Raw genomic sequence first — 24452 nt, 5'->3', positions numbered from 1 at the left:
CAGGGCACCGAACCTTTCCGGAGGTTCCGTCGTCTCGCTTCCCGGCAAGGAAGGGTGACAGTCCCCGCCGTGCGCGGTGGGGCAGGGGGGTGAGGCGGGAGGGGCGCGTGCCCGAGCGCCCAGGCCTTTTGCAGACGCGGGCCACCGCGGGCCCTCCGAGATTCCCGGCCGCGGCCTGGCAGGGAAGCTCCGGGCCGGAGAGGCCGCGGCGGCAGCGGCCGCGGCGGCAGCGCGAACTCGCTACCGGTGGCCGGGCCGCGCGCTCCCCGCGTTTGAAGTCTCCGGCGCGGCCGCTGGTTGGCCGGCGCGGGTCACGTGCGCGCGGGGCAAGGAGTTTCCCCGACAGCTGGAGGCTGCGTGGGATCCGGCGGCGGCGGCGGCGGCGGCAGCGGCGGCGGCGGCGGCGGCTGCAGCTCGCGGCGCGCGGCGCGGCCTTCCCCGTCCCCTCGCCCCCGCGCTTCCGCCGGCCCCCGGCTCACCCCGGGCGCTGACAGACCGGCCGCGGCTCCGCGCGCTGTCGGCCGCGAGCATGGGCGACAAGAAGAGCCCGACCAGGTAACGATCCCCGGCCGGCGGGGGCGGGGGCGGCGGCGGCCGCGGCCCGAGGCTGGATTCGAGGGTGGACGGACGGAGGGGGTCGCGGGACGCGGGGGTGGAAGGGATCGGCGCCGCGCGCTCGGCTGCCCACAATGGGCCGCGATGGCGGCCGGGGTCAGCGGCCGCGCTCCCCTCCCCCGCGCGGCGCTGGGCGGGCGGGCGGGCGGGCGAGCAGGGCGAGCGGGCGGGGAGGGGGAAGAGAAGAGGAGGGTGGGGTGGGGAGGCGGGGGTCGCGGGCCGGGCGGGGCGGGGCACGGGGCCGGGCGCGGCCTGCCGCTGACCCCGCGCTGCGTCGTGTCCGGTTGTGTCCTGCAGGCCGAAGCGGCAGCCGAAGCCCGCCTCGGATGAGGGCTACTGGGACTGCAGCGTCTGCACCTTCCGGAACAGCGCCGAGGCCTTCAAGTGCATGATGTGCGATGTGCGGAAGGGCACCTCCACCCGGTGAGTCCCGCGCGCCCGCGGCCGGCGACACCCCCTCGCCCCCCAGCCCTCCCCAACCTCCCCGATCCCACCCCACCCCGCTCTCCCCAACCTCCCCGATCCCACCCCACCCCACCCCGGCGTGACGCGGGGGACATCGGGGCGGCCCAGCCAGGCGGCGGCCGCGGTTGGGGCGCGACCCAGCTTCAAGCCGTGGCTTGGCGGCGAGGGGTCGGCGGTGGCGGCGCCCGCAACGCCCGCTGCGGGTGGGGAGGGGGTGAATTATTCAAGGGGGTCGCGGGCGGCGGCGGCGGCGGCTGCTGCGATTCTTGTGCGTGGCCGGTGCGGTGCCCCCCTTCCCCAGCCTGGCACGAGGATGTTGGCCGCATTGTTGTTAGTGTGCGGGTGCGGGTGTGGGTGTGGTGTGGGTGGGTGTGGGGGGGGATGGGGGTGTGGAGGAACGGCTACGGTGTCTGTCATCCGACCCTCCGGGGTGGGGAAGTGGGGGGGGGCGGAAAGTGTCTCGTTGTCGGATCGTAATATATTGGTTAAACTTTCTTAGGCATGGATGTCCGGAAGGGTCCGGGCCAAGGTTTTGCGTCTTGTTTTTGTTCCGTTTCTGTAATAGTTTACGGTAAAGTAGTTGGGAGGCGAACCCGGGAACACGTACTTACTCCCCAGGAGCCGAATAGCTGGAGACAAACGTGATAATTACATGATCTTTGCTTGTTTGGAGCCCTAAATTTGTTGTATGGTAGAGTTATTATAGTTGTCTTAAAAAAAATGAAACACTTAAAAGAATTAAATCTAGGAAATTCAAAGTCAGTGGCATTCTTGATCTGTCTGCATTTGGTCGTAAGGGTCCTTTGCAGGTAGCCTTTGAATTCACTTCTTAGAGTCTTGTGATTTGTAGCAATATTTAGATAAGCTATTTATTTTGATACTATGAAGCCTATTAAAGTACACATTACCACAATAAGAACACTGGGAAGTTTCTTGTTGCTTGAAAAAGAGGGCCTATATAATTTTGACATATTCTGAGTAGTCCAGGTTATTTTTTAAATGAGGTAGCCTGGTTTTGAATTTTAAATGTAGAGGCATGTCAGACTTTTATTGTCTCCACAATACTAGTTGCTTTTGACATACCTGCCTTGTAAATCTCCATAGGCTTTTACTGTGAACTCATTTGTATTAGATATAATATTTTTACTATTTCATGATGTTTATTAAAAAGCAAGTTTTAAAATACCTTGTAAGTTAAAAGGAAAAATTCTAAAAAGAGAAACTATTTGCTATTTTTTGAGCTCATGCTTTAAGCGTTTTGAAAAGCGGGGTGTATCTTTATGTCTATATAAGGACGGGAGTGGCTTAGCATGTAATTGTATATCTGCATATTTGTAGATAAGCGACATGTAGAACATTTGACTTTCCTTGGGAGTAGAGACAATGACTATAATCCTAATCTCTGCCACTCTACTGGTGCTTTTTGTTTCGTTTCCCCCTCTGTTCTCTTGTAGCTATTAGAAAAATACTAGAATTAGAAGAGCCTCTTCGTTTATTTGCAGAGACAGCCAGGAAGGGGGGAAGCTGGTGTCCTACTGCATGGCCAGTCTTGGGGTTAGAGGACCCCTGAGAAGTAGAATAGCTTGTGGCATTCAGAAGAGAGGCAGCAGGCCGAGTCCCTGGGGTCTGGAAGAAGAGGCTAGCACACAGGGCCACTGGCCCAGGACAGAGGAGTGGGCCTACTCTAGAAGAGGCCTGAGGCCAACCCTGGGGGGCCCTGACTTTTTCTCTTTTACCAGTATATCTGAGCTCTTGTAGACCCACTTTTTAGTGGTGCGAACATTACTTGAGGAGGACTCATTGAAGCGTTGTCATGTGGGTTGAAACTGAAGAGGCTCTGGGCAACTCACCAGCAGTCTAAGGGACACTCTGTTCCTAAAAGTAAGTGTTCTGCACTGTGACCTCTCAGCTTCCGCCTTCCTCTCGCTCCTCGTCTCTTCTCTTTTGGCTTTGGCCCTAAGATGACTCCAAGAGCTCTCGTTTCTCTGTTATCTGTTACCGGTCCTTCTGCTGTTTCTGAAACTGAGATTGGAATCCATGTTTGGATAGAACAGGGCATGGTTAATAAGTAGATACTGACTTCATGCAGAGTATTTCCTTGTCGGAACAATAGGAAAACACGATTCAAGAACTGCAGAACACAGATGAAAAGCCAACGTTTTAGTGGTTGGGAAGAATTGTGTTGTGTCTGTCCCCTCCCCCCCTTTGGCATGTTTATTAGCAGTTAGAGTAATTTAAAGAGTAAGGCTGGTGAAAGGCGGAGCAGGAGTGGGTAGCTCCAGAGCACAGGGATGCAGTTTGCTAACGACTTGTTTGTGTGACCTTAGCCAGTACTTGGATCTCTTGGGTCAGAAAGACCTGAACTGAATCTGTCTTAGTTGCCAAATGTGCGGCCAACCAAGCCTAAGCCATTCTAGACATCTGAACATTTTTTTTTTTTTAAAGTGGGAAGATGGGTTTGTAGTGTTTCATTAAAGATTTTACTGGAGGGGCTGGAGAGATGGCTCAGAGGTTGAGAGCACTGACTGCTCTTCCAGAAGTCCTGAGTTCAATTGCCAGAACCCACATGGTGGCTCACAGCCATCTGTAATGAGATCCGGTGCCCTCTTCTGTGTACATAATAAATAAATAAAAATCAAAGAAGAAGATTTTACGGGAATGGAAATATACTTATATATGTATATAGATATATTTTTTGTTTTGTTTTGAGACAGGGTTTCTCTGTGTAGCTTTGTGCCTTTCCTGGAACTCACTCGGTAGCCCAGGCTGGCCTCGAACTCAGAGATCCACCTGCCTCTGCCTCCTGAGTGCTGGCATTACAGGCGTGCTCCAGCACTGCCTGGCTAATACGTAAGTTTTTTAAGCAACTGCTTCAGATGAGTATTTTCTTTGGCTCCATTTTTGGTAGGTTGCGTCATTCTACAGAGTGTGGTTATCTCCATAGTGAGTATGTCAGAATAAGATGTGCTTGGACATAGCGTATGCCATTTCTATCCTTTAAAAAAATCTAGACTGAACAAGAAGATAGTTTAAGGATCGTAAACTGCATTATGCTTTTATTTAAACAGTGATAGATGTCAGAAAGACAGAATTCTTTGGAGTAAGCCTTGCCCGTAGTTCAGGCTAGCCTTGAACTCACAACATTCCTCATCCCTTAGCCTCCTTAGTACTGGAATTACAGGTCTGAGCCAGCCCGGACAGACAGGGAATATTTTGAAAAGGAAACAAACACACAAAACCCAGACCCCCAAAGAGACACCATTGGACTATTGTCAGGGGTGCTGCCTAGTCTCCTGTGTAGCTGGCTCTTGTTTTAACGTAAGTATCATAAATAAAAGCATGTGAGACTTTAGGAAATGACCTCTTCAGTGTTGTAGGAAGGAAAGAAGGAAAGTATTGTGTATTGCTTATGAAGGTATTAATTGCTTGCTGGATGATTGAGTGAAGATGAATATCTTCATGTGGGAATGGAAAATTACTTTTTTCCTTTTTCTAGGGAAAGGGGAAGTGGGTGTCGAACTTAAGGCCTCAGGCACGATACTTCACTACTCTGACTTGAAGCCACACACTCAGCCTTGGAAAATGACTTTGGATAGCAGATAGTTACAAATCAAAGTGACAAAGTTGTTTGCTTTGATTTTGAGCTATTGTCTGAATGATTGCTGCTAAGTCATCCTAGCCCTACAAGGCATTCAAGCATAACCAGTAACGTAATTTTTCAGGATAGGTGTCTGCTTGGCCTCATTTTGGGGAGATGTGGGAAAGACGGTATAGTAGGAAAAATGCTAGTTCCTATGGTGGGTAGGAGTCTGGGAACTTCATGTCTCCTTTGAGACACATCAGCATTCAGCAAAGTTTCTTTAGTGTCTTTGGTTATACAGAATCTCAGGTACTCGCTCTAGTGAGGAGATTTTAGTCTCTTTTGTTAGTGTTTTTGTGGATGGGAAACACTTTGGGCTGTATATAATCTTCTAAGTGAGGGACTGTAGAGGTGGTTAGTCAATTCAGAGCACCGAGTGCTCTTCCAGAGGACCTGCGTTCCATTCCCAGAACTCACTCGGCAGCTCACAACCATCTGTAACTCCAGTCCTCCAGGCTCTGATGGTCTCTTCTGGTCTGTGTCAGTAACAGGTACATGCATGGTATATAGACATAAATGCAGGCAAAATACTCATACACATAAAATAAATGAATGATTAAAATAAATTCTTTATGTGAGATTAATCTTTCGTGTGAACTAAAGAGATGAAAATTATCTATTAAAATGTATGTATACTTTATAGCTAGCACAGTATTATGGTTAGAATTTGACTGTTGATAAAAGTTATTTCAGCTTCTATAAAGTAGGAATAAATTGTAAAGTACAGATTTTGAAGAAACTCTAAAGTAACCAGGTAAAAATCTTTAAGTGTACCTATTATCCGTCACCGTGGCTTTCTGTTCATTTCTTTGAGGTTTGGTACCAATTTTTTTAGACACATGGTATAGAAATAAGAGAAGCAAAACAAGGGCCATCTAATTGTCTAGGTTTTCTTTTGAAATACAGTTCCTGATCCTCCACAACTTGAAGAGCACATCTACTTATTATTTAGGGACTTATTCTCAAGGGTTTATCCTCTGTTTATCTTGGGTTAGAGAACTCATACAAGTTCATTGTTTATAGGGAATTGTGAAGGGGATCAAGTGTTTGGATTGTACCTAGTAATAATTTTCAGAGTGGAAGGAGGAACCTTCTTCTTATAAAAGTGCTCGTTATAATAGTTCATCTGTGACGTCCAAGGTGTTTTCTCAACAGCACTATCTGGTGTCCTTTCTACTGTTAACTGTGGTGAGCAGTGCAGCGGCAGTGGTATGTGCAAACACTCACTTCAGTGTGAGGCAGAGCAGCAGAACTGCCTGCCCCTGTATTCAGTGTACCCTCCCACCGGCCACTGGAAACCACCCTACTTCCACCTGAGAGCGTCCCTGCTGAAGCAGGGTAACAGGCCAGTTCTGCTAAGTTTTTCCTCTTAGTAGCCCAACAAAATGGGAAGTGCGAATGTAGCACTTGTGCTGAAGGCCAAGTGTGGTGGTTGGAGACAAAGGGAGACGCTTGTGGTGTTTCCACATAAAAGGCTACCCGGAAGACCAGATTAGTTAGATGTAAGACTTTGACGGGTGTTTTCTGAAAGTAAATGCAGTGAGTCTGTCACATTCGAGAGAAAAATTGATGGTATTTTTACCAGTGATATAAACCAAGTGAAAACTACACTTTTTGAAAACCCATAATCAAAATAATGAGCTTTGGTGCTCTGAACACTCAGAAGTTTTTGTATGTCTCCCTTTTACTTTTTGCTTTTCTCCATATGTTTTGTCTGGTAAGATTGGTGATGTTATCAGTGAATGCAGTTTCTGATATTTTCATGAACTGTCTCCACATTGGGAAGATCTGTATAACTTAGTGAGCTGTTATTTCATAATAACCAATGCACTGTGTGGCGTTAAAGAGCCAAGCATGGATAATCGAAGTACAAAGTAGAAAGGTCTTGAAGGAAATATCTTGAAAACTTAGTTGATGTGGCTTTAGATTTTTCCATTGCAACAAAACTTTAAGAAACAACTACTGGGGCTGGAGAGATGGCTCAGGGGTTAGAAACGTTGACTGTTCTTCTAGAGGACCTGGGTTCAATTCCAGCTCCTATATGGCAGCTCATAACTCTGTAACTTCAGTTGCAGGGGATCTGACATCCTCACACAGACATACATGTGGGCAAGACACCAATCTCCCTCCTCCCCGCCCCCCACAAAATAAAAAAAAAAAAAAAAGAGAGACAAACAACTACTTGGAAAGAAGACTTGAAAGCCAGAGTTGAGGCTGGGTGTGGTGGCCCATGCTGGCACTTCTAGTATCTGGGGGGTGGGAGTAGAGTCAGGAACATGGCAGGTTTGAGGTTAGCCTGGGCTATGAAGGAAGACACTTGTCTTTTTTTTTTTTTTTGAAGAGAAACAACTCTTTTTCTTCCTTTACATTCCTGTTGTTGTCTAAGTATATTTCATGTTCTTGGACCAAGATAACGTAGTACTAGAAATTAAATGCATAAATAGGTACGACAGAACACTTTGTTTAGGCAGATGTGGGAATCTTGCCAAAAAGAGCACTGTACACAAACTTATCTTTATTTTAGAAAATGCAGAGATTCTTTGCCCTTGTAAAGAATATTTAATTAAATATATCATTTAATTAAAATGTGGTGTGTGTAGTTAGAGTTTTTTTTAGGTCTCCTTAAGTCTGGCAGTCCACTTATAAAATAATCACTTAGACGTTTATATTATTTAAACTGTTTGGCTTAATGGCTCAGGCTTTTTGTTATTTAGTTTTTATATCTTAAATTAACCCATTTTTATTAGTTTATAAGTTGTCATGTGGCTCGTGGCTTACCAGTACCTTACATCTCACTTGTCATGGTGGTGGCTGGCAGGGTCTCTCTGCCTCAGCCTTCCTGTTCCCAGAATTCTCTTCTCTGCTTGTCCTGCCTATACTTCCTGCCTTGCTACTGGCCAATCAGTGTTTTATTTATCAACCAATCAGAGCAACACAGTTGACATATAGCACATCCCACAACAGATGTGTTTTAAGATGAACTAGCAAACATGCATTTGTGTGTTTTCTGGACATGGAAAGCAAGGTCTCATGGGTGGTGAAGCAAGTGCTCTGTTGCTGAGCTTGGTCTGTTTTTATTTCTGGTACAATATACATAGACAAGAACACAGAAACGGGCTAAAGAGATGGCTCGGAGATTAGGAGTACTTGGCTGATCTTCCAGAAGACCATGGTTTGATTTCCAGCACCAATGTGGCTGCTTGTCAGAGATCCAGTGACCTCTTCTGATCCTTGGCCTACTTGGGGTACATATATGTTCAACAGGCAAACACCCATACACATAAAATAAAAATAAATACATCTTTACAAAAATCCACAGAAACATAGCTTTTGAGAGCTTGAAGAGATCCTGAGACAAAAAACAACTTGTGGCCCACAGTTTTACAGGCCTGTGTTTCTCTGCATAGAGTAGGCTGACTTGAGCAGATACTCTTTCTGCTTCCTATTTAGTCTGATAACTGATGATCTCTTATTGCTAAAACCTGTTGACTTCAGTCTTTAAGTGTCGCCTTCTTGGTTTTGGTGTTGGTGGCTTTTGCTTTTGAATTAAAATATTCCTTCTTTGATATCACCAACACTCCTTTTTTCCTAGTAATTCTCTGAAATTAATTTTTGCCTAGTCATTTTTGACTTTTCTATATTCCTTACCCTGTATGTGGCATAAATGTTTTCTAGTACCTAAGCTAGAAACCTTGCATTGTCTAACTTGCTGTTATTATTCTTCAAGTACAATCTTCCATGGGTTGTCTCTCAGAACCTTTTTCCGGTTTCTGTCATTACAGTTTAGAATCCTGTACCATTTCTTTCATGAGATAATGAGATATCAGGCTAATTGATCTCTTCCTCAAAATGCTGCATACATCTTTTAGAAGACCTACATAATACTGGTTCTTGTATGCTTAAAAAACAAATAGTACTGAGGGTCTGTGCTGTTCTTGGGCAATCCTATTTCTGTTCGCCTCAGATAGAGACGGTAACTGACCAAAGAAACAATTCTACACCAACCAATTTGCTGAACCAGTGAGTTTAATTGGGGTTACTTAGGAGAGGAACATGTAACCGGGTGGTAGTGGCACATGCCTTTAATCCCAGCACTCGGGAGGCAGACGCAGGCGGATCTCTGTGAGTTTGAGGCCAGCCTGGTCTACAGAGCGAGATCCAGGAAAGGCACAAAGCTACACAGAGAAACCCTGTCTCGAAAAACCAAAAAGAAGAAGAGGAGGAGGAGCATGCACCACTCACAAAGAGTCTCTCCTCCGCAAGTTGTTTATTTTCACAGAGGAGAAGGGGACCTTGTGTGCCTTTTTAAATGCCTGTACTGTCTCTCCTTCCAGTTAGGAGATGTCTTGTGCAGCATTTCAAGATGGCACTGGCTGGAGAACAGAGTTCCTCAGCTTTCTACTTTGTCTTCTGGATCTTTCTCATTCCTTGTGGCCCCCTTTCCACATGTCCCTGAGCCAACATCTAAGATTATTTTCTCTTATTTAGGGTGGAATGTTGTGCTATTATGCATGATAAGAGTCACTTCTCAGCACTTTGACTGTAGTAATCACTGACCCTACAAAAAGAAGTTTTTCTGACCAGGGCCAACAGCAGTAATAATCCATAGGCATAAACATAAAAGGCACTTTGATGGGGGCACATAATATTTATTTAGCCAAAACCACAGTGGCTCTATGACCTCCTCAGCCCTGGGCTTTTAGCCTGACTAATAGTTCCTTCTAGTGGAGCAGGCCTTGGAAGGTGGTTGAGTGTACTATCAGTCAGGACACTATTGCATCAGTGGGCACGTCTTGCATAGCATACTCAGGGTGTTAACATGAAGGGTACATTGCTGAGTAAGACCATTGGCAACAATTCTTTAGTAGCCTTTGTAGTGCCTTTCAGTACTACAAATCATAGCTAGTAGGGAATATGCTTTGAACTCAGCTTATCCTGATTTCTCTATGTCCTGCAACCAAAGTTCATTGTTGTTGATTTTTACTGTTTTTTTTTTTGGGGGGGGGCACCACCCAGCTCCCAAGTAAATCACACACAGAGGCTTATTCTTACTTATAAATGCCCGGCCTTAGCTTGGCTTAGTTTCTTGCCAGCTTTCCTTAACTTACCTGTCTGCATTTTGCCTCTGGGCTTTTCCCATTCAAATCTATAAATCTTACTCTGTTGCTGGTTGTGTAGCTGGGTGACTGGCCCCTGATGCCCTCTTCCTTCTCTGGCTCCTCCTAGATCTCCCTTTCCAGATTTCTCCCTCTATATATTCTCTCTGCCTGCCAGCCCTACGTATCCTTTCTCCTACCTTGCTGTTGGCTGTTCATTTCTTTATGAGACCATCAGGTGTTTTAGACAGGCATAGTAACCCAGCTTCACAGAGTTAAACAAATTCAACATACGCAAAAGTAACACACCTTTAAATAGTCTACTACAGTTCATGATATCTTCACTAATAGTCTTACCATCTAGTTCAACATACACCTATGGCACCAGCAGTAACCTTTTTGGTTTGTGTAGCCTTAGCCATTTTCCTAGCCAACTCTTGGAGAGGCAATTCATTCTTGGCACTGGAATTTTCATTCAGTAACCTTATGACTTCCTCAACTTTGTTTTGTTTGTTTTCGTCCATACAGGGGACCTTCATGCAAATTCGTAACCATTGTTTTAATGTTTATAGACATGGGCATTTGTAGGATTTTTTTTTCCAGTCACCTTGTGGGCTGTTATTGGCACCTGACCCAGCCATAAAACTCAAGACTTTCGAGGTGTCCCTGGCCCGAGTGCCTTATGTGAATTGGTTTTCTCGTTCATACTCTTTTAGTTGCTCTTACATGTTTTCAAGATTCTGCTCTGAGTCTGTGTGACATTCAGGATTAGCTCTATGTCATTAAAGTGAGGCAAGTGACAGTGGGTCTTCAGCAGCAAAAGAACACTCAGACTAGGAAGAAAACATTGGCAGCAGGGTTCAGTGCAGCAGCAGGGTTCAGTGCAGCAGCAGGGTTCAGTGCAGCAGCAGGGTTCAGTGCAGCAGCAGGGTTCAGTGCAGCAGCAGGGTTCAGTGCAGCAGCAGGGTTCAGTGCAGCATGAAAGATCCCATCACCTCAGCAGTTGTGTTCCTAAAAGAGTCGTTTTGGGTAGAGCAGCTCCATAGATAACGTTACTTCTTTTCCTCTGACCCCCGGTTATGGATGAGCTGCCTGTGTCTTGTGCATCCCCAACCCTCATCCCTGTCCTGGTTTGCTTTTCTGTTGCTGAGATAAAACACTGACCAAAAGCAGCTGGGGAGGGAAGGGATTAGAACGTTTTACATAGTCTGTCACTGAGGGAACCTGGAGGGAGGAACTTGGAAGGATGCCTCTTGCTTGCTGGATCCCTGTGACTTGCTCTGCTACGCCTTCTATAACCTAGGACCTCTGCCCAGGGATGGCACTGCTCACAGTGGGCTGGGCCCTCTGATAGCAATTAGCAATTAAAAAAGTACCCCACAGACATGCCCACAGGCCAGTCTGATATAGGCAATTCCTTAATGGAAGCTCCCTCCTCCCAGGTATATCAGGTTGGCTACGGAAGCTGACACCTCCCACCCCACCACCCAGGGGCAGGGCAGGGCTAGTTGTGTGCCTCAGGAGGTGCGCTTTTGCTTGCTGCCCAGGCTCGAAGCAGGCAGTGCTGCTGGCTGCTGCTTTCCCCTTGGCTACACCTGACCGTTGACAGGTCCCAGGCTGGGAGTAGTTTGAACTTCTCAGCGGGTGCGGGGGGGTGGGGGGAGAGTACATAGGATACTCTGGGACAAGTTTAATCTTTCCATCTGGCCACACTTCTTTATCCTTTATACCTTCATTAAGGCTTCTCATAGTACTCAATTTGGTGATCAGCATTTTCCCTAGAAACTAGCTCAACACACATGGGTTTGAGAGGCCTCCTTGATTGCTTTAGCACTTTTAATTTTTTTATTTAAAAATGTATTTTATGTGTATGGGTGTTTTGTCTGCATGTATCACATGTGTGCAGTACCTTCAGAGGCCCGAAGAAGGTGTCACATTTTCTGAGACTAGAGATATAAAAGTTTCCATGTGGGTATTGGAAATTGAACCTGGGTCCCCTGGAAGAATAACCAGTGCTCTTAACTGCTGAGCTTTTATTTTAGCCCTGTCTTTAGCACCTTTTAAACCTTATTTTTATGCTGGTTTAAGTCACTTAGATGCTCTTTATCTCACTAAGGGGCTCAGCAGACCCTGAACCAGGGATCTGAGCAGGCCTGGCCTGGGGCTGTAGTAGTGAGTGAGCCCAATCCTAGGAAGATCTTGGCTGGCAGTCACAGCTTCCTGATTTCAAAGATGGCAATGGCCATTTCAAGTGTGGAGGACAGAGTTTCATAAGATCAAGGCCATAATCATCTGTTCCTAAATTATTTTCCTAGCCTCACTTCCTGCTATGTGTCTGTCTCAGTCAGGGTCACTGTTGCTGTGATGAAGCACCATGGCCAAAGCAGTTGAGGAGCAGAGGGTTTATTTGGCTTACTCTTTGACATTGAAGGAAGTCAGGACAGGAGCTCAAATTGGGCAGGGACCTGGAGACAGGAGCTGATGCAGAGACCAGAGAGGAGAGCTGTTTACTGACTTGCTCTCCGTGGGTTGCTCAGCCTGCTTTCTTACAGAACACAGGACCACCAGCCTGGGGTAGTCCCACTCACAATGGGCTGGGCCCTCCCTTATCCATCACAAATTGAGAAAATGCCCCACAGGCTTGCCTACAGCCCAATCTTACGGAAGCATTTTCTCAGTTGAGGCTCCCTCCTCTCCAGTGACTCTAGCTTGTGTCAAGTTGCCCTAAAACTAGTCAGCACACATATCCTAATCAATCCTTTGAGGTGTCACTGAAGTATTACCAGCTGGCACTGCTGAAGAACGCTTCACCCTCTCCCCACTCCGATTCCCATACTGAAATTTGTGAGTGTGTGCTTGTGCTGTAATTATTCCTAGTGAGTCATCAGATGCAGTAAGATTGTTGAGATGGTTGTCTGCTCTGTAGGGCAGACATCGTTTCATTTATTTCAGTCCTTCCAAGCTAGGAAAGTACCTGGAGCATTGTGGATCTTTAAACGTTTCCAATTAACATTCCTTTAATTTTTCTTGTTTATTGATGCCTGATGAGTTTTTCAAAAAAATTTAAGATCATGCTTGAAAAGGTTTTACCAGATTATTTTGTCCGTAAGTTGCTATTGTCTTGTAATTATTTTAAGGATAAATTTAAATTTGCAGTAGGAATTCAGTCCCAGCATTTCTCCTCCTAATTGGTGCTTTGCTGTGGTTACACCCTTCCCAGGTAGCCTTCCATCTGCCTCTGTCTAGGTTCCGGGGCTGGGAAGGAAGAGTCACGGCATGGCACAGGAGCCAGAGCTTCACCAGACGGTCTGTCTGACTGCTGCTTGGTTCTCCATTCTTCCTTCTTTGGTAGAGAGTTTCGAAAACTAGCTGAGACTTCACTGGTGCTCCTTCAGACTTCAGGGCTCGCTAGAGTGCTGGTACACTTAGTGGGAATGCAACACTGGGGGAGCAAGCTGTCATTCAAAGCTTCTCCCCGCCCTGCCCCATTTTTGAGACGATTTCTCTGTGTAGCCCTGGCTATCCTGGATCTTGCTCTGTAGACCAGGCTGGCCTTGAACTCCCAGAGATCTGCCTGACTCTGCCTCCCAAGTACTAGGATTGAAGGTATACACTGCTATCACCCTGCTCATTCAAAGATTTTAAACCAAAAGTTTAATCTAAATCCTTGAATGAAACCTTTGGTTAAAAACTTATATTTCCCTTAAATTATTCCATTTAAAGCTTATAATGAAATATGTCATTGTGATTTTTAAATAAAGTATTCACTTAACCAAATATTTGTTGACCATCTAGTGTTTTATTTGATTCTTACAATTTCTGTTCTTCTTGTTACATAAGCTGTTCTGTGATTGACAATCATCTGCTTTAAAGGATTCTGCAGACATTTGATAATACTGTTTACTTTGGAAAATTGTAGAACTATAATTTTAGGGTTGGAAGGGATCTTTCAAGAGCCTCAAGTGCATGTTCATTTCCTGGGACAGGCTAGTTGTGATTGTTTGATAGCCTAGGAGGACTCAACACAGTCTTTAGAGTGAAGATTGTCAGAGGTTTGTGGTAGGATTTTGGTGATTAAGTTCTTAAATGAGTTCAGGCCACTGTTGTGTCCAGGCCCTTTTTGGGATTTTCAGCTACATTTGGAAGATGTAGTGTTTGTAGTGTTGTCTGAAAGAACTGATTGACGGTGTTTGGAACCTGGCAGAATGAAGTCTTCAGTGTTTCTGTTTATTTGTGTTATGTTTGCACTTGAGGCTCTAGTCTAAGGTGGTGGGGAGGACAGGACAGGCCAGTAGCTAGTTCATTTGAGATTAAAGTGTCTGGAGGCCCAAGGCCTTTTCTACCTAGCCATAGTAAAATGTAAACTCCTTAGCAAGCTTCTTAAGGGTTTCTTATTGTAATTTTGCTCATACCTAGATGTAGCTGTATTTCTTGGTAACTTCTAACACAAAACATACTTCCTATAAATAGGAACCAAAGAGCAGGACATGAATGTATGGGTCTGTAATACTAACTCATGGGATGCTGAGGGAAGATTACTTTGGACCAGTGGCAGCCACTTAATTTAGATAAAACATGACCACTTGTTTGGGTTGTGTCAGTGACTGACAGACACATTTTGATTTTTCAAGATGGTTTCTTTGTGTAGCCTGGCTGTTGCTCTGAAGTTTTAGCAAGTCCTTGAATCAGCAGGGGAGTGTTTCCGATCTGGCCGAGGTGGAAAATGTCAAAGGCTTTTCAAAGGTCACTGGGGCTTGTGGTAGCATGCATACTTGTTTTTAATTTTTACATGTCTCCAATATAATAACGAAAAGCAAAAATTCAGAGAACTTGAATTTTAAGAGTTCCCTGCACTTAGCACATGGGGATTTGAAAGTTTTTGTTGTTGTTTTGTTTTTGTTTTTTCCTGTTGTAAGCTTTTAAAATTTGTCTTCATTTTTACCGTTTTTTGACTTTTTTAGTGTCTGTTTTTCTCATTTTTAAAGTGGAGATTATAAAAATACTTTCCTCGGTTTTAAATGAAAGTAATTACTGTAAAGTTCTTAGCACAATGCCTGTTCTAAAACGTGTTAGCTAAAGCAACCAAAAAATACAAGTGCGGATACATTAGTATCCTGATTATGAAACATTTAGATTCCAGTGTGCTAAAGGACAATATCAAAACGTAAGAGTTAAGTGTTTCCTTTTTCTTTTCTTTTTTTTCCCAAGACAGGGTTTCTCTGTAGTTTTGGTGCCTGTCCTGGCTCTCACTCTGTAGATCAGGCTGGCCTCGAACTCACAGAGATCTGCCTGCCTCTACCTCTCAAGTGCTGGGATTAAAGGTGAGTGCCACCACCGCCCAGCCTTTAGTTCCTAATAAAATAATTTCCCATAAATTGCTTCAGTGATTTTTTTTTTTTTTAATGCACCTGCCTACCTTCCTCCTTTGCTTATACCTCTTCTTCTCCTCCCTCCCACTTGTGTGTTTATCAGGGGAGGGATGAGAGTAAGAATGTATGAATATCTGAATAAATGAATTTTCTATATAGTGATTTCGATTTGTCATAGAAGCATCCTGACAGAACAAAAAATTTAACATTTCACTCTCTACCCAGTACTCCAGTAATGTGTGTGATAAGCAGTGTATGCTGAAGTATTAAGCAGCTAATGTGAAAGCATTGTCTGCTAAAATGATAATTGTGTTCTGGAGGATGTTGGTTTTGTCTACTCTACTTCAATAGACTGTCTTCTTCTTAAGGGAGTCATTGGTCCAAGAGTCATATCTTGGTGTAAATCCTCACCTTGCCGTTTATCTCCTAAGACATCGTGGTGTTGAGTAAAGGTGGTAAGTGGTGTAGTATAATTAATTAATTTAGTATATGTTGGTCACTGATGATTGTAGTGTTAATTGAAATTCTCATTGCTTGTCTGTGTCTTACCTAGAAACTGAAAATGCTTAACTGAACTGTAGAGACCATAGTTATTTATCTGATTGTGGTATCATAGCCTTAAACTGGTTTCCATTTTCTAAGGAACATTTCTTTCATTTCATTTTGAGTCACATGAGATTTTATTTTCCCCCATTTTTACTGGATAAAAGAACTTGATTTTCTGAGATTTTATTTTTAGGCACTTTGTGTTTTCTTTCCCGTCAGTACTGTATATGATGGAACTCCAGCCAGGAGTGTTTGTTGATTCCTAACTCCCGAGGACCATTAGGGAAGTGAGTGCAGCAATCTGGCAGGAGTTAGTACTGTGTGAACAAAGGCGGGCTAGTGCCCAGGGAAGTGAATGGCTCTTGCGTCTATTCAGGGGAAACTACAGGACTCAGTTGTTAATTGGGTGTGGTTATAGGGTAGAAAATTGGGTTATGAGGAAGGAGTCTCAAATGTAGTCTGGCTTACTTATGCTATTGGATAAGTAGACTTTTCCATACAAGAAGTGTCATGAAGGAAACAGTTTACTCTGAGCTTCATTAAATCTTCGGTGCCTAGAGGAAGTCTGAATGGGTAGGTCTCCAGTGCAGTTAGATATGTGGAGAGAGGCTTAGCAGAGAGAAACTATCAATACACAGTTATTAATCATTGGCATGCATGACAGAGTAGAAGCTGAGGGAGTGGATGAGGAAGCTGTGAGAGAGTAGACGAGTGAGTGAGAAGAGAGCCAAGGAAGACCTTAGAGAAACGTCACTAGTCCGCTCCTCAGTGGGAGAAGGGGAGCATTCTTTTACAGAGAAGCACAAAAGACCCGGAGGAGAGACAACTAACGGGAAGACTGGATGATGGCGTGTTGCAGATGCAGGACACAATGCGTTTCCTCTGAAGTTCTATGTGATACATACATATATAACATACACTTACCGATCCAGTGTCACATTTGTTTTCACAGGTGTAGAATTTTTACCTATGTTTTAGTTTGTGAGGGGTGATAATACTGCTCTTCACTTGTCCTCAACACTTCAGAGTTGCAGCAGTTTTGAATTTTATCTACAGGTTAAAATAAAAGATTAATATTAGTAGTTAGGAAGATGAATACAATTATGCTACTAGTTAGCTTTGATGCCCAAAGAATACTGGTGTAATTATTTAGTGATATCTATTTTTAAAACCATACTAATTTTGGAGGAGGGAAAAACTTACTTTTTAATGTAGTTTTTACTTGTAGTTACAGAATGTAATATGATTAAAATCTCCCAAACTTCAGGTTGACTCTTGGTGTCAAGGATTTTTTCATTGTGAAGAATGTATGGTGACTTTGGAATGTCCGGACAGTTGTGTAGCTAATTGTGAGGGAGTGTATACGGCTCGAGGAAGCGCCCTGTCATCTTTCTAGGAGGGCGATTCAGCACTCTGTTGATGAGCTCACCAAGTAGATGGTCACACTGTTTATAATAAGTGTGTCAATTTGTAGAGTTCCAGCTGTCTTTGAAGGACATTGGGTTTGACTCAGGTTTTGTGAGTGCTGAGTAACAGTTACGTAGAGCATAAGCAGTACAGGAAACAGCTGAGGCTTTAGATTTGAAGATGAGTGAGTTCCTGGTAAGGTCTGAAAATGCTGAAGTTTTGAAATGCTCTTGTGAGGCTGATGCCAGGCGAGGTAGCAGAGTTGGGAAGAGGAGTAAGGTATACCTTTACACTCCTGGACCTAAGCTAAAGTAATCATAGATATGGTATGTGATAACAAGGGACAGTATTGGGAATGTAAAGGTAAAGGGGAGGAAGCTTCTCTTGAGATGGCTTTGTAATTTTTTTTCTTTGCTGGGTCTTGAACCCAGTCTTGAACGAAACAGGCAAATTCTCTGCAAATGAATTAAATTCTCAGTCTTATGTGCACCTTTACTGCATTTGTGTGTTTATTTGTCTCTGTGTGTGGTGTGGGTTTAGGGAACAACTTTCGGGAGTTGGTTTTCTTCTACTATGTGAATTCTTGGGATGCGATTTAAATCATCAGATTTAGCAGTAGATGTCTTTAGTGAGCCATCTGTGCAATCTTTATATGCACTTTAAAAAAAAGATTTATTTATATATATTTATTATGTATACAGTGTTCTGCCTGCATATATGGCTGCAGGCCAGAAGAGGGCACCAGATCTTATTACAGATGATTGTGAGCCACCATATGGTTGCTGGGTATTGAACTCAGGACCTTTGGAAGAGCAGTTAGTGTTCTTAACTGCTGAGCCAGCTCTCCAGCCCCTTTATATGCACTTTTAAAGTGAGAATGGGGTTACCTTAAACCTGGATGATTAGAATTGAGCCTGGTAAGATGTAAAAAAGGAATTACCACTTAAGCCTCGCTCGTTGGTAATAAAGAAAGAACTATTCCCCTTTCAAAAGAAGGAAAAGGAGGTGCTCAGAACCACTGCTGAGCTGTCAAAGTAACTAGTACTTTTAACTTGACTATGTTGCAGGGTGGAAAAATTTGCCACTGTTTTATAAAGTCACAGAAAATATGCAGTTGAATTTTATAGGTTGTTATTGATTGATTTGAGGGGGCTGGAGATATTGCTTAGTGGTTGAGAGAACTTGTTGCTATTAGACCAGAGTTTGATTCCCAGCACCCACGTGGCACCTTACACCTCTCTGTAACTCCAGTTTCGGGAACCAAGCATCGTCTTTGGACTGCCACAGGCACCAGGCACTTTTGTACATGCAGGCAAAGCACTAATGCACATAAAATAAAAATAATACAGATCATTAAAAAGAAATTGATTTGACAAAGTTTGCATGATTAAGATCTGATCAGAATAATTTTAATATTATGACTTATTTTCTCCTTCTTTCTTGTCACAAAGCTATAATCAAGTTGTCAGCTAGCGTTGCAATCATTTCAGGGCCCACCACAGTTTACAGTTAAAATTTTTTGTTGTGGGCTGGATTATCTATTAAAAAGGGAAGCTCATTAGGGAAACCCAGAGTGTTCAGAAGGAAAGGCAGTTGCCAGGCTAGAGCAGGAGTTCTAGGGACTGGGGCCTACCAGCCCTTCTGACAACAACTTGCACATGTGTTAGCTGTGAAATGTCACTCAAGAGAATGGACATAGATTGACCTCATATTTTCACTTCAGAATTTGTTGGCAATTCTGCTATTATAAGATCCTGTCTTATAAATTAGGCATTGGGATATGGAAACAGCTTGCAACAAAGTCTGAATAGCTTCCATTACTAAGGCAAATGTTATATATGTCTTGTAGTTATGTATTTGAATGATATTGATAGTGATTTATGTAGTTAAAATTCAGTGTGTGTGTGAAACAGAGAGACAGAGAGACAGAGGCAGACATAGAGACGGTGCTGGCGATGGGATCCAAGGCCTCACACTTAATAGGCAAGTGCTTCTCCAGCACAGAGCTATAGCCTGCTCCCTTACCCTACCGAGCCTCTTACTCTGACTGCTGGACATTGACTCTAGGAGTGTGTTCGTATTAGGCTTGTACTCTACAGCTGAACTACATATACCACCACCCAGCCCCTTTTTCTTTCCCATATAGAGTCTTACTGTGTAGCCCAGAATGACTTTAAACTCATTGTATCCCAAAGTGGCTCAAACTAATGGTGACCCTTCTGCCTCAGCTTCAAGAGTGCTGGGATTACAGGTGCAAACCAACCATGCCTGGGGCTTATGTTACCTGAGACAGTCATTTGTTTAGTCCAGATGGCCTCAAACTCAGGATCCTCCTGCGTCTGCCTTTTGATTATTGGAATTACAAATGTGCTTCACCATGTCCAGCTGTTTACCACATTCTTTTTGTGTGTGTGTTTGTTTTGTTTTGAGGCAGGGTCTCTCTACATAGCTGGGGCTGTCCTGGAACTCAGTAGACCAGGCTGGCCTTGAACTCACAGAGGTTGGTATGCCTCTGCCTCTGCCTCTGCCTCTGCCTGAGTGCTGAGATTAAAGGCCTGTACTACTATGCCCAGCTTTAACTACCACATCTTAATCTAGACCTTTTTTTTTTTTTTTTAAGTTCAGGTTGAGTCTATGAGGTAACTTTTACTGATGAAGTATTTGGTTCTGTTTTGAATACTAAGGAATAACTTGTGGTTGATGCACATTGTAATCACAAGAGTTCCAACAGACTAATTTTGAGTAGTGCATTCTGATTTCTAGAATTAAAAATAAAATCTGCTTGAAGGCAGTGATAAAACACTGGCCTAGTGTGTGAGGTCCTGGGTTCAAGTCCCATTGCCACACACACAGAAGTAATCCATTTTAGTTGAGTTTGTGGAATAACAACAACAGCAATAAAATGTGCTTTCACTCCCAATGTGCAAGTCACCCTTTTGGTTATATTAAAATATTTTGAATGTGCCTTAATTCTCTTATTTTTAAAATGTATTTAATTATATTTTAAGCTCATAAGACTTAAGTTTAAATGGAGACAGTATTTTCTTTAAATAAAAATTGGATAATATTTGATTTGGAATGATACATTCTATCTCATTCTGTTAAGGAAAAAAAATTAGATAATTGCTCCTGTAATCCAAATGAATACATGCAAACTCTTTGTGCTGTATACTGCACAGTGTGACTTGAAGTTAAAGGAGAGTGCAGGTATCTAAAAATGTTGATTTAGATGGCTTTCAAAAATACTAATCTGAGCTGGGTGTGATGGCACACATCTTTAATCTCAGCACTTGGGAGGCAAAGAAAGGTGGATCTCTGAGTTCGAGACCAGCCTGGTCTACAGACAGCCAGAGCTACACAGAGAAACCCTGTCTCGAAACAAACAAAAAATCATAGTCTTTATATTATAAATCAAAATGGAACTCTGCTGTCTGTGTCAGTAACAAAACATATGAAGCTGGTACTTGAAAAAGAGCAGAGGTTTGCTGAGTTTACAGTGTGGTAGACTGTCTAGCCGCTGGGCAGGACACAGTTGTTGTGATGGACAGATGCAGAGAGGGCACATGGCAAGATAGGGAAGGAAGTAGAGCAGGCGCAGGCTTCCTGCTTGGCTACCAGCCTGCCCCTGAGAGCATCCTTTCTGAGGGACTTGCCTCTAGCAGCCTTACTCGCTTTCTCTGTCCCATAATTATTGAAGGTTCTACAGCATTCAGTATCACCACACGGAATATAGACATTTGGGGAGACACTCAGGCTAGATCCAAACGGGCGATGTGGTCTATCCATGCCTGTGATACCCAGTTTGAATGACTAGTCATTTAAAAATGAAATCATGAGCCTGGCGGTGGTGGCAGGCGGATTGCTGTGAGTTTGAGGCCAGCCTGGTCTCCAAAGCGAGTTCCAGGAAAGGCACAAAGCTGCACAGAGAAACCCTGCCAAAAACAAAAACAAAAATGAATTCATTCATAATTATTGTACTTTAGACTTAGATTTGTAGAAAATGGATATAATTTACCCAGAGAAATGTGCGTGTTAAAATAAAGTGTGAATCTAGCAAAAACTCTTAGCAAGGTGCTATCAGACTTTGATATTTGTGCCCTGTACAAAATACTTCATAACAATTTTGAAATGTAAGATCTTCATATTCCAGATTTGTTTCTGTGGAGAAATGATTTTATATTATAATTTTACAGGTGAAACAGGAGAAACCTGTACAGTTTCTTTAGTTTATTTCCATGAATGAAGGACAATGAAGCCACACGACTCTAGAAGGTGGACTGGTGTAGGAAGTTCAGTGGGCAGAGTACTTGCCTAGCATTCATGAAACCCTGGGCTCTGTCTTCCAGCATGGCACATACCTATACTTCCAACATTTTGGAGGTGAAGGCAGGCATATCAGAAGTTCAAGCCTAACATGGAGTATACAAAACCTTGTTTCAAAAAGGAATTTTAGAAAGACCTGGAAGGTAGGGATGGATGGTCAGTAGTATAATGGAAAGAGTGCTAAAGTGCATCCCTGTCTAGTTCTACTGGTATAGGGCTTGAGTCCGTCACTGCTGCAGCAAGTTACAGAATGAATGTGTGCAGTTAAGGGCAACAGGACACCCTTACATACCTTTGCGAATGAGATAAAGTTCTGCCTGGGGGTCTCTTTGCTTTGTGTTTGCAGTTTGTACATGGCCTCAGGTGTCCTCTTTTTCTCCTTCCCTCCCTCCCTCCCTCCCTCCCTCCCTGGAACTGAGGACTAACTCAGGGCAAGCACTTTAGCACTGAGCTAAATCCCCAACCCTAGTCTTTTTTTTTTTTTTTTTGAGTCAGGGTCTCTCACTGGCCTGGCACTTTCCAAGTAAGCTCGGGTAGCTAGTCATTAAACCTCAAGAATCCATCTGTCTCTGCCTCTCTGCCACCAGGACTCCAGTGTGTCCCTCCACCACAAGCAGATTTTTAAATGTTGAGACAGGGTCCCACTGTATCCCCGGTGTCCTCGAACTGACTGTATAAGTCAGGCTGGTCTCTAACTCAGAGATCCACCTGACACTACCTCCAAGTGCTGGGATTAAAGGTGTGCATCACCCTATAGTGACAGCCAGTTTTACATGGGTTATGCAGACTGAACTCAGATCCTTATATTTGTAAGGCAAGCATGTTAACTAGGAAGGACTTTCTTCTTCCTTTTGATTAGAATTTTTCTTTAAATGACAGACATGTTGGTACAAGTATTTAAGCCCTCTCCAAAAAAAAAAAAAAAAAAAAAAACCATAAAAAAAGAAAGTAAAAAAATTATTATTTTTCAATGACTACTTTTATGCTTGCTTATAAGTACCAATAGTAATTTTAATCTGAAGTCTAATGATTGCTATCCAACCATGACAGCTGTGTAAATTTTAGTATAAATGCAAACATGGTGGCCTGATAATCCTAAGAAATAGCTGATTTTGATCAACTGTTTAGTTACGCTGGCATTACAAAATGATGATGGTGGTTCAGGGAAATGCAAGTTTCATAGCTAGTTTTTTTGAGTTGCTAAAATAAAGCTGTCATTATAGTGGACGTTTAAAAGTGAAATTACTCAAATATTTGTATTTTCCTTGTATTTATGACTTTGCCAAACAGTCAAATACTGTTTTGATCCATTTTTACTTCGGTGAGTACATGTTTAGCTCTGTGGTGCATTTACATCTGTTTCTCCTGTAGCTCTACGTGAGTTAATAATCTCAAATAAAATTAAATAATCTTCTTATTCTGCTAGAGAAGAAAAAACTGGATCACTTACCAGTAACTGGAGTTCTCCTATTGGGTAATCTCCACAGATCCACATTCTGTGAAGCTATTGTGAATGCCTCGAGGACCGAGGGACCGTTGCAATCCCATTTCAGGAAGGTAAGTGAGTGCCTGCAGCATGTCTTTAGCCTCCTAAGCCCGCCCCAGCTTTCTTCCATATGCGTCTGTGCTGCATGCCCTCAGTTCCCGTGGATGCGCTTCACGAGGACCTCAAGATGGACAGAAGGAAGGGGTGGATCTGTGAGGGAAAAGACCCAATAGGATAGCTCAAGTTACTGGTAAGTAATCCGGTTTTCACAAACTTGAGATTTTTGTGTCTCAAATTTCTTCTCTTTAAGAGATTAATAGAAAGGAAGTTGTTTTGGATAACGATTTTGTATGTTATGAAAGCTATTATGGATAATATAGCAAACTATTAATAGATACAAGCATAAGTATGGCAGTGGTTCCAAAGTGTTATTTATGTAACTTTCTAAAAAGTATATGTTTTAGGTAAATAGTGTAATCTAAAGTAATACAGAAAAGCTACATATTGAATTCTTTCATGAATTCATTTTTAGTATTGCTTTTAGTGAGATACTTGAACTGTAAACTTTTACACAAATAATTTGGTCAAATTGTTTTGGCACAGTATTTCTGGACAGTAAGAATAGATTGTTTGTTTGTTTGAGATAGGTGCTCACTGTATAGACTAGGCAGACTTTGATCTCACAGATATCTGCCTCTCTGTGTCTCTCAGGTGCTGAGATGAAAAGTGTGTGCCCCCATGACTGACATTAAGTTGTAATCAACTAGCACTTACCCTTTTTTCTTTCTTAGCTTTGAGTACACCAAGCAGACTCGGAACCACTGAGTACGTCTCCAGTCTGACCAGCACTTTTAAAAAGGAAGTTTTTAAGCTTTATTATTTGTTGTTGAAACTGATTCTCAGATAGGCCAGGCTGACTTCAAACTTCCTGGGTAGCTGAAGCTAACCTTGAACTCCTGATCCTTCTGCTTCCACCTCTGGAGTGTGAGGACAGCAGAGGTGTACCACCATGCCTGGCTGACCAGCACATATTAAATGACAAAGTTTTCATTGGGTCTTTTGATTTCATTCAAGGTGCATCTGAAGCATGATCTTGGGAATGCTGCAGTTACCTTTCCATGTCCTTGTCTGTAATTAAGACCTCTGTCTACACACATGCACGCACACACACACACACACACACACACACACACACACACGCAGACTTACAGTCAGACAGACACACACACAGAGAGACTTGCAGTCAGTCAGACAGACAGACTTACAGTCAGACAGGCAGACACACACACACACACACACACACACACGCACACACACGCACACACACGCACAGCACACACACGCACACACACACATGCACACGCACATGCTCCAACCTGAGGCATGCCAGGGAAATCACCTACAATTATTTTTGGTCTCTTTTGTTTTGCTCTATTCTCTAAGGGCATTTTTAGAGTCTGAGTAATATGTTGCATGAATTCCTAAATTGTCTTATCATAAAAACC

The 24452-nt window shown here is 43.5% G+C and overlaps 1 protein-coding gene across 4 annotated transcripts in view; it reads left to right on the top strand.

Moving 5' to 3' along the window:
- Yaf2 (YY1 associated factor 2) overlaps positions 1-24452 on the top strand; it is a 64872-nt gene continuing 40420 nt past the window's right edge. Inside the window, exons 1-3 of one of the 4 annotated variants that reach the window (XM_036208574.1) lie at positions 1-555; positions 913-1038; positions 22949-22996. In XM_036208574.1, coding sequence (XP_036064467.1) covers positions 530-555; positions 913-1038; positions 22949-22996 — 200 coding nt within the window. In that variant the 5' untranslated portion in view covers positions 1-529. Of the gene's footprint in view, positions 556-912; positions 1039-1388; positions 1411-22948; positions 23019-24452 lie in introns of those variants that run through there. The other 3 variants (XM_036208571.1, XM_036208572.1, XM_036208573.1) reach the window with 3 other exon arrangements.

The sequence above is a fragment of the Onychomys torridus genome, chromosome 16, assembly GCF_903995425.1.
Source record: "Onychomys torridus chromosome 16, mOncTor1.1, whole genome shotgun sequence".
NCBI classification, from domain to species: domain Eukaryota; kingdom Metazoa; phylum Chordata; class Mammalia; order Rodentia; family Cricetidae; genus Onychomys; species Onychomys torridus.
This window is presented reverse-complemented; position numbering and strand designations above follow the sequence as displayed.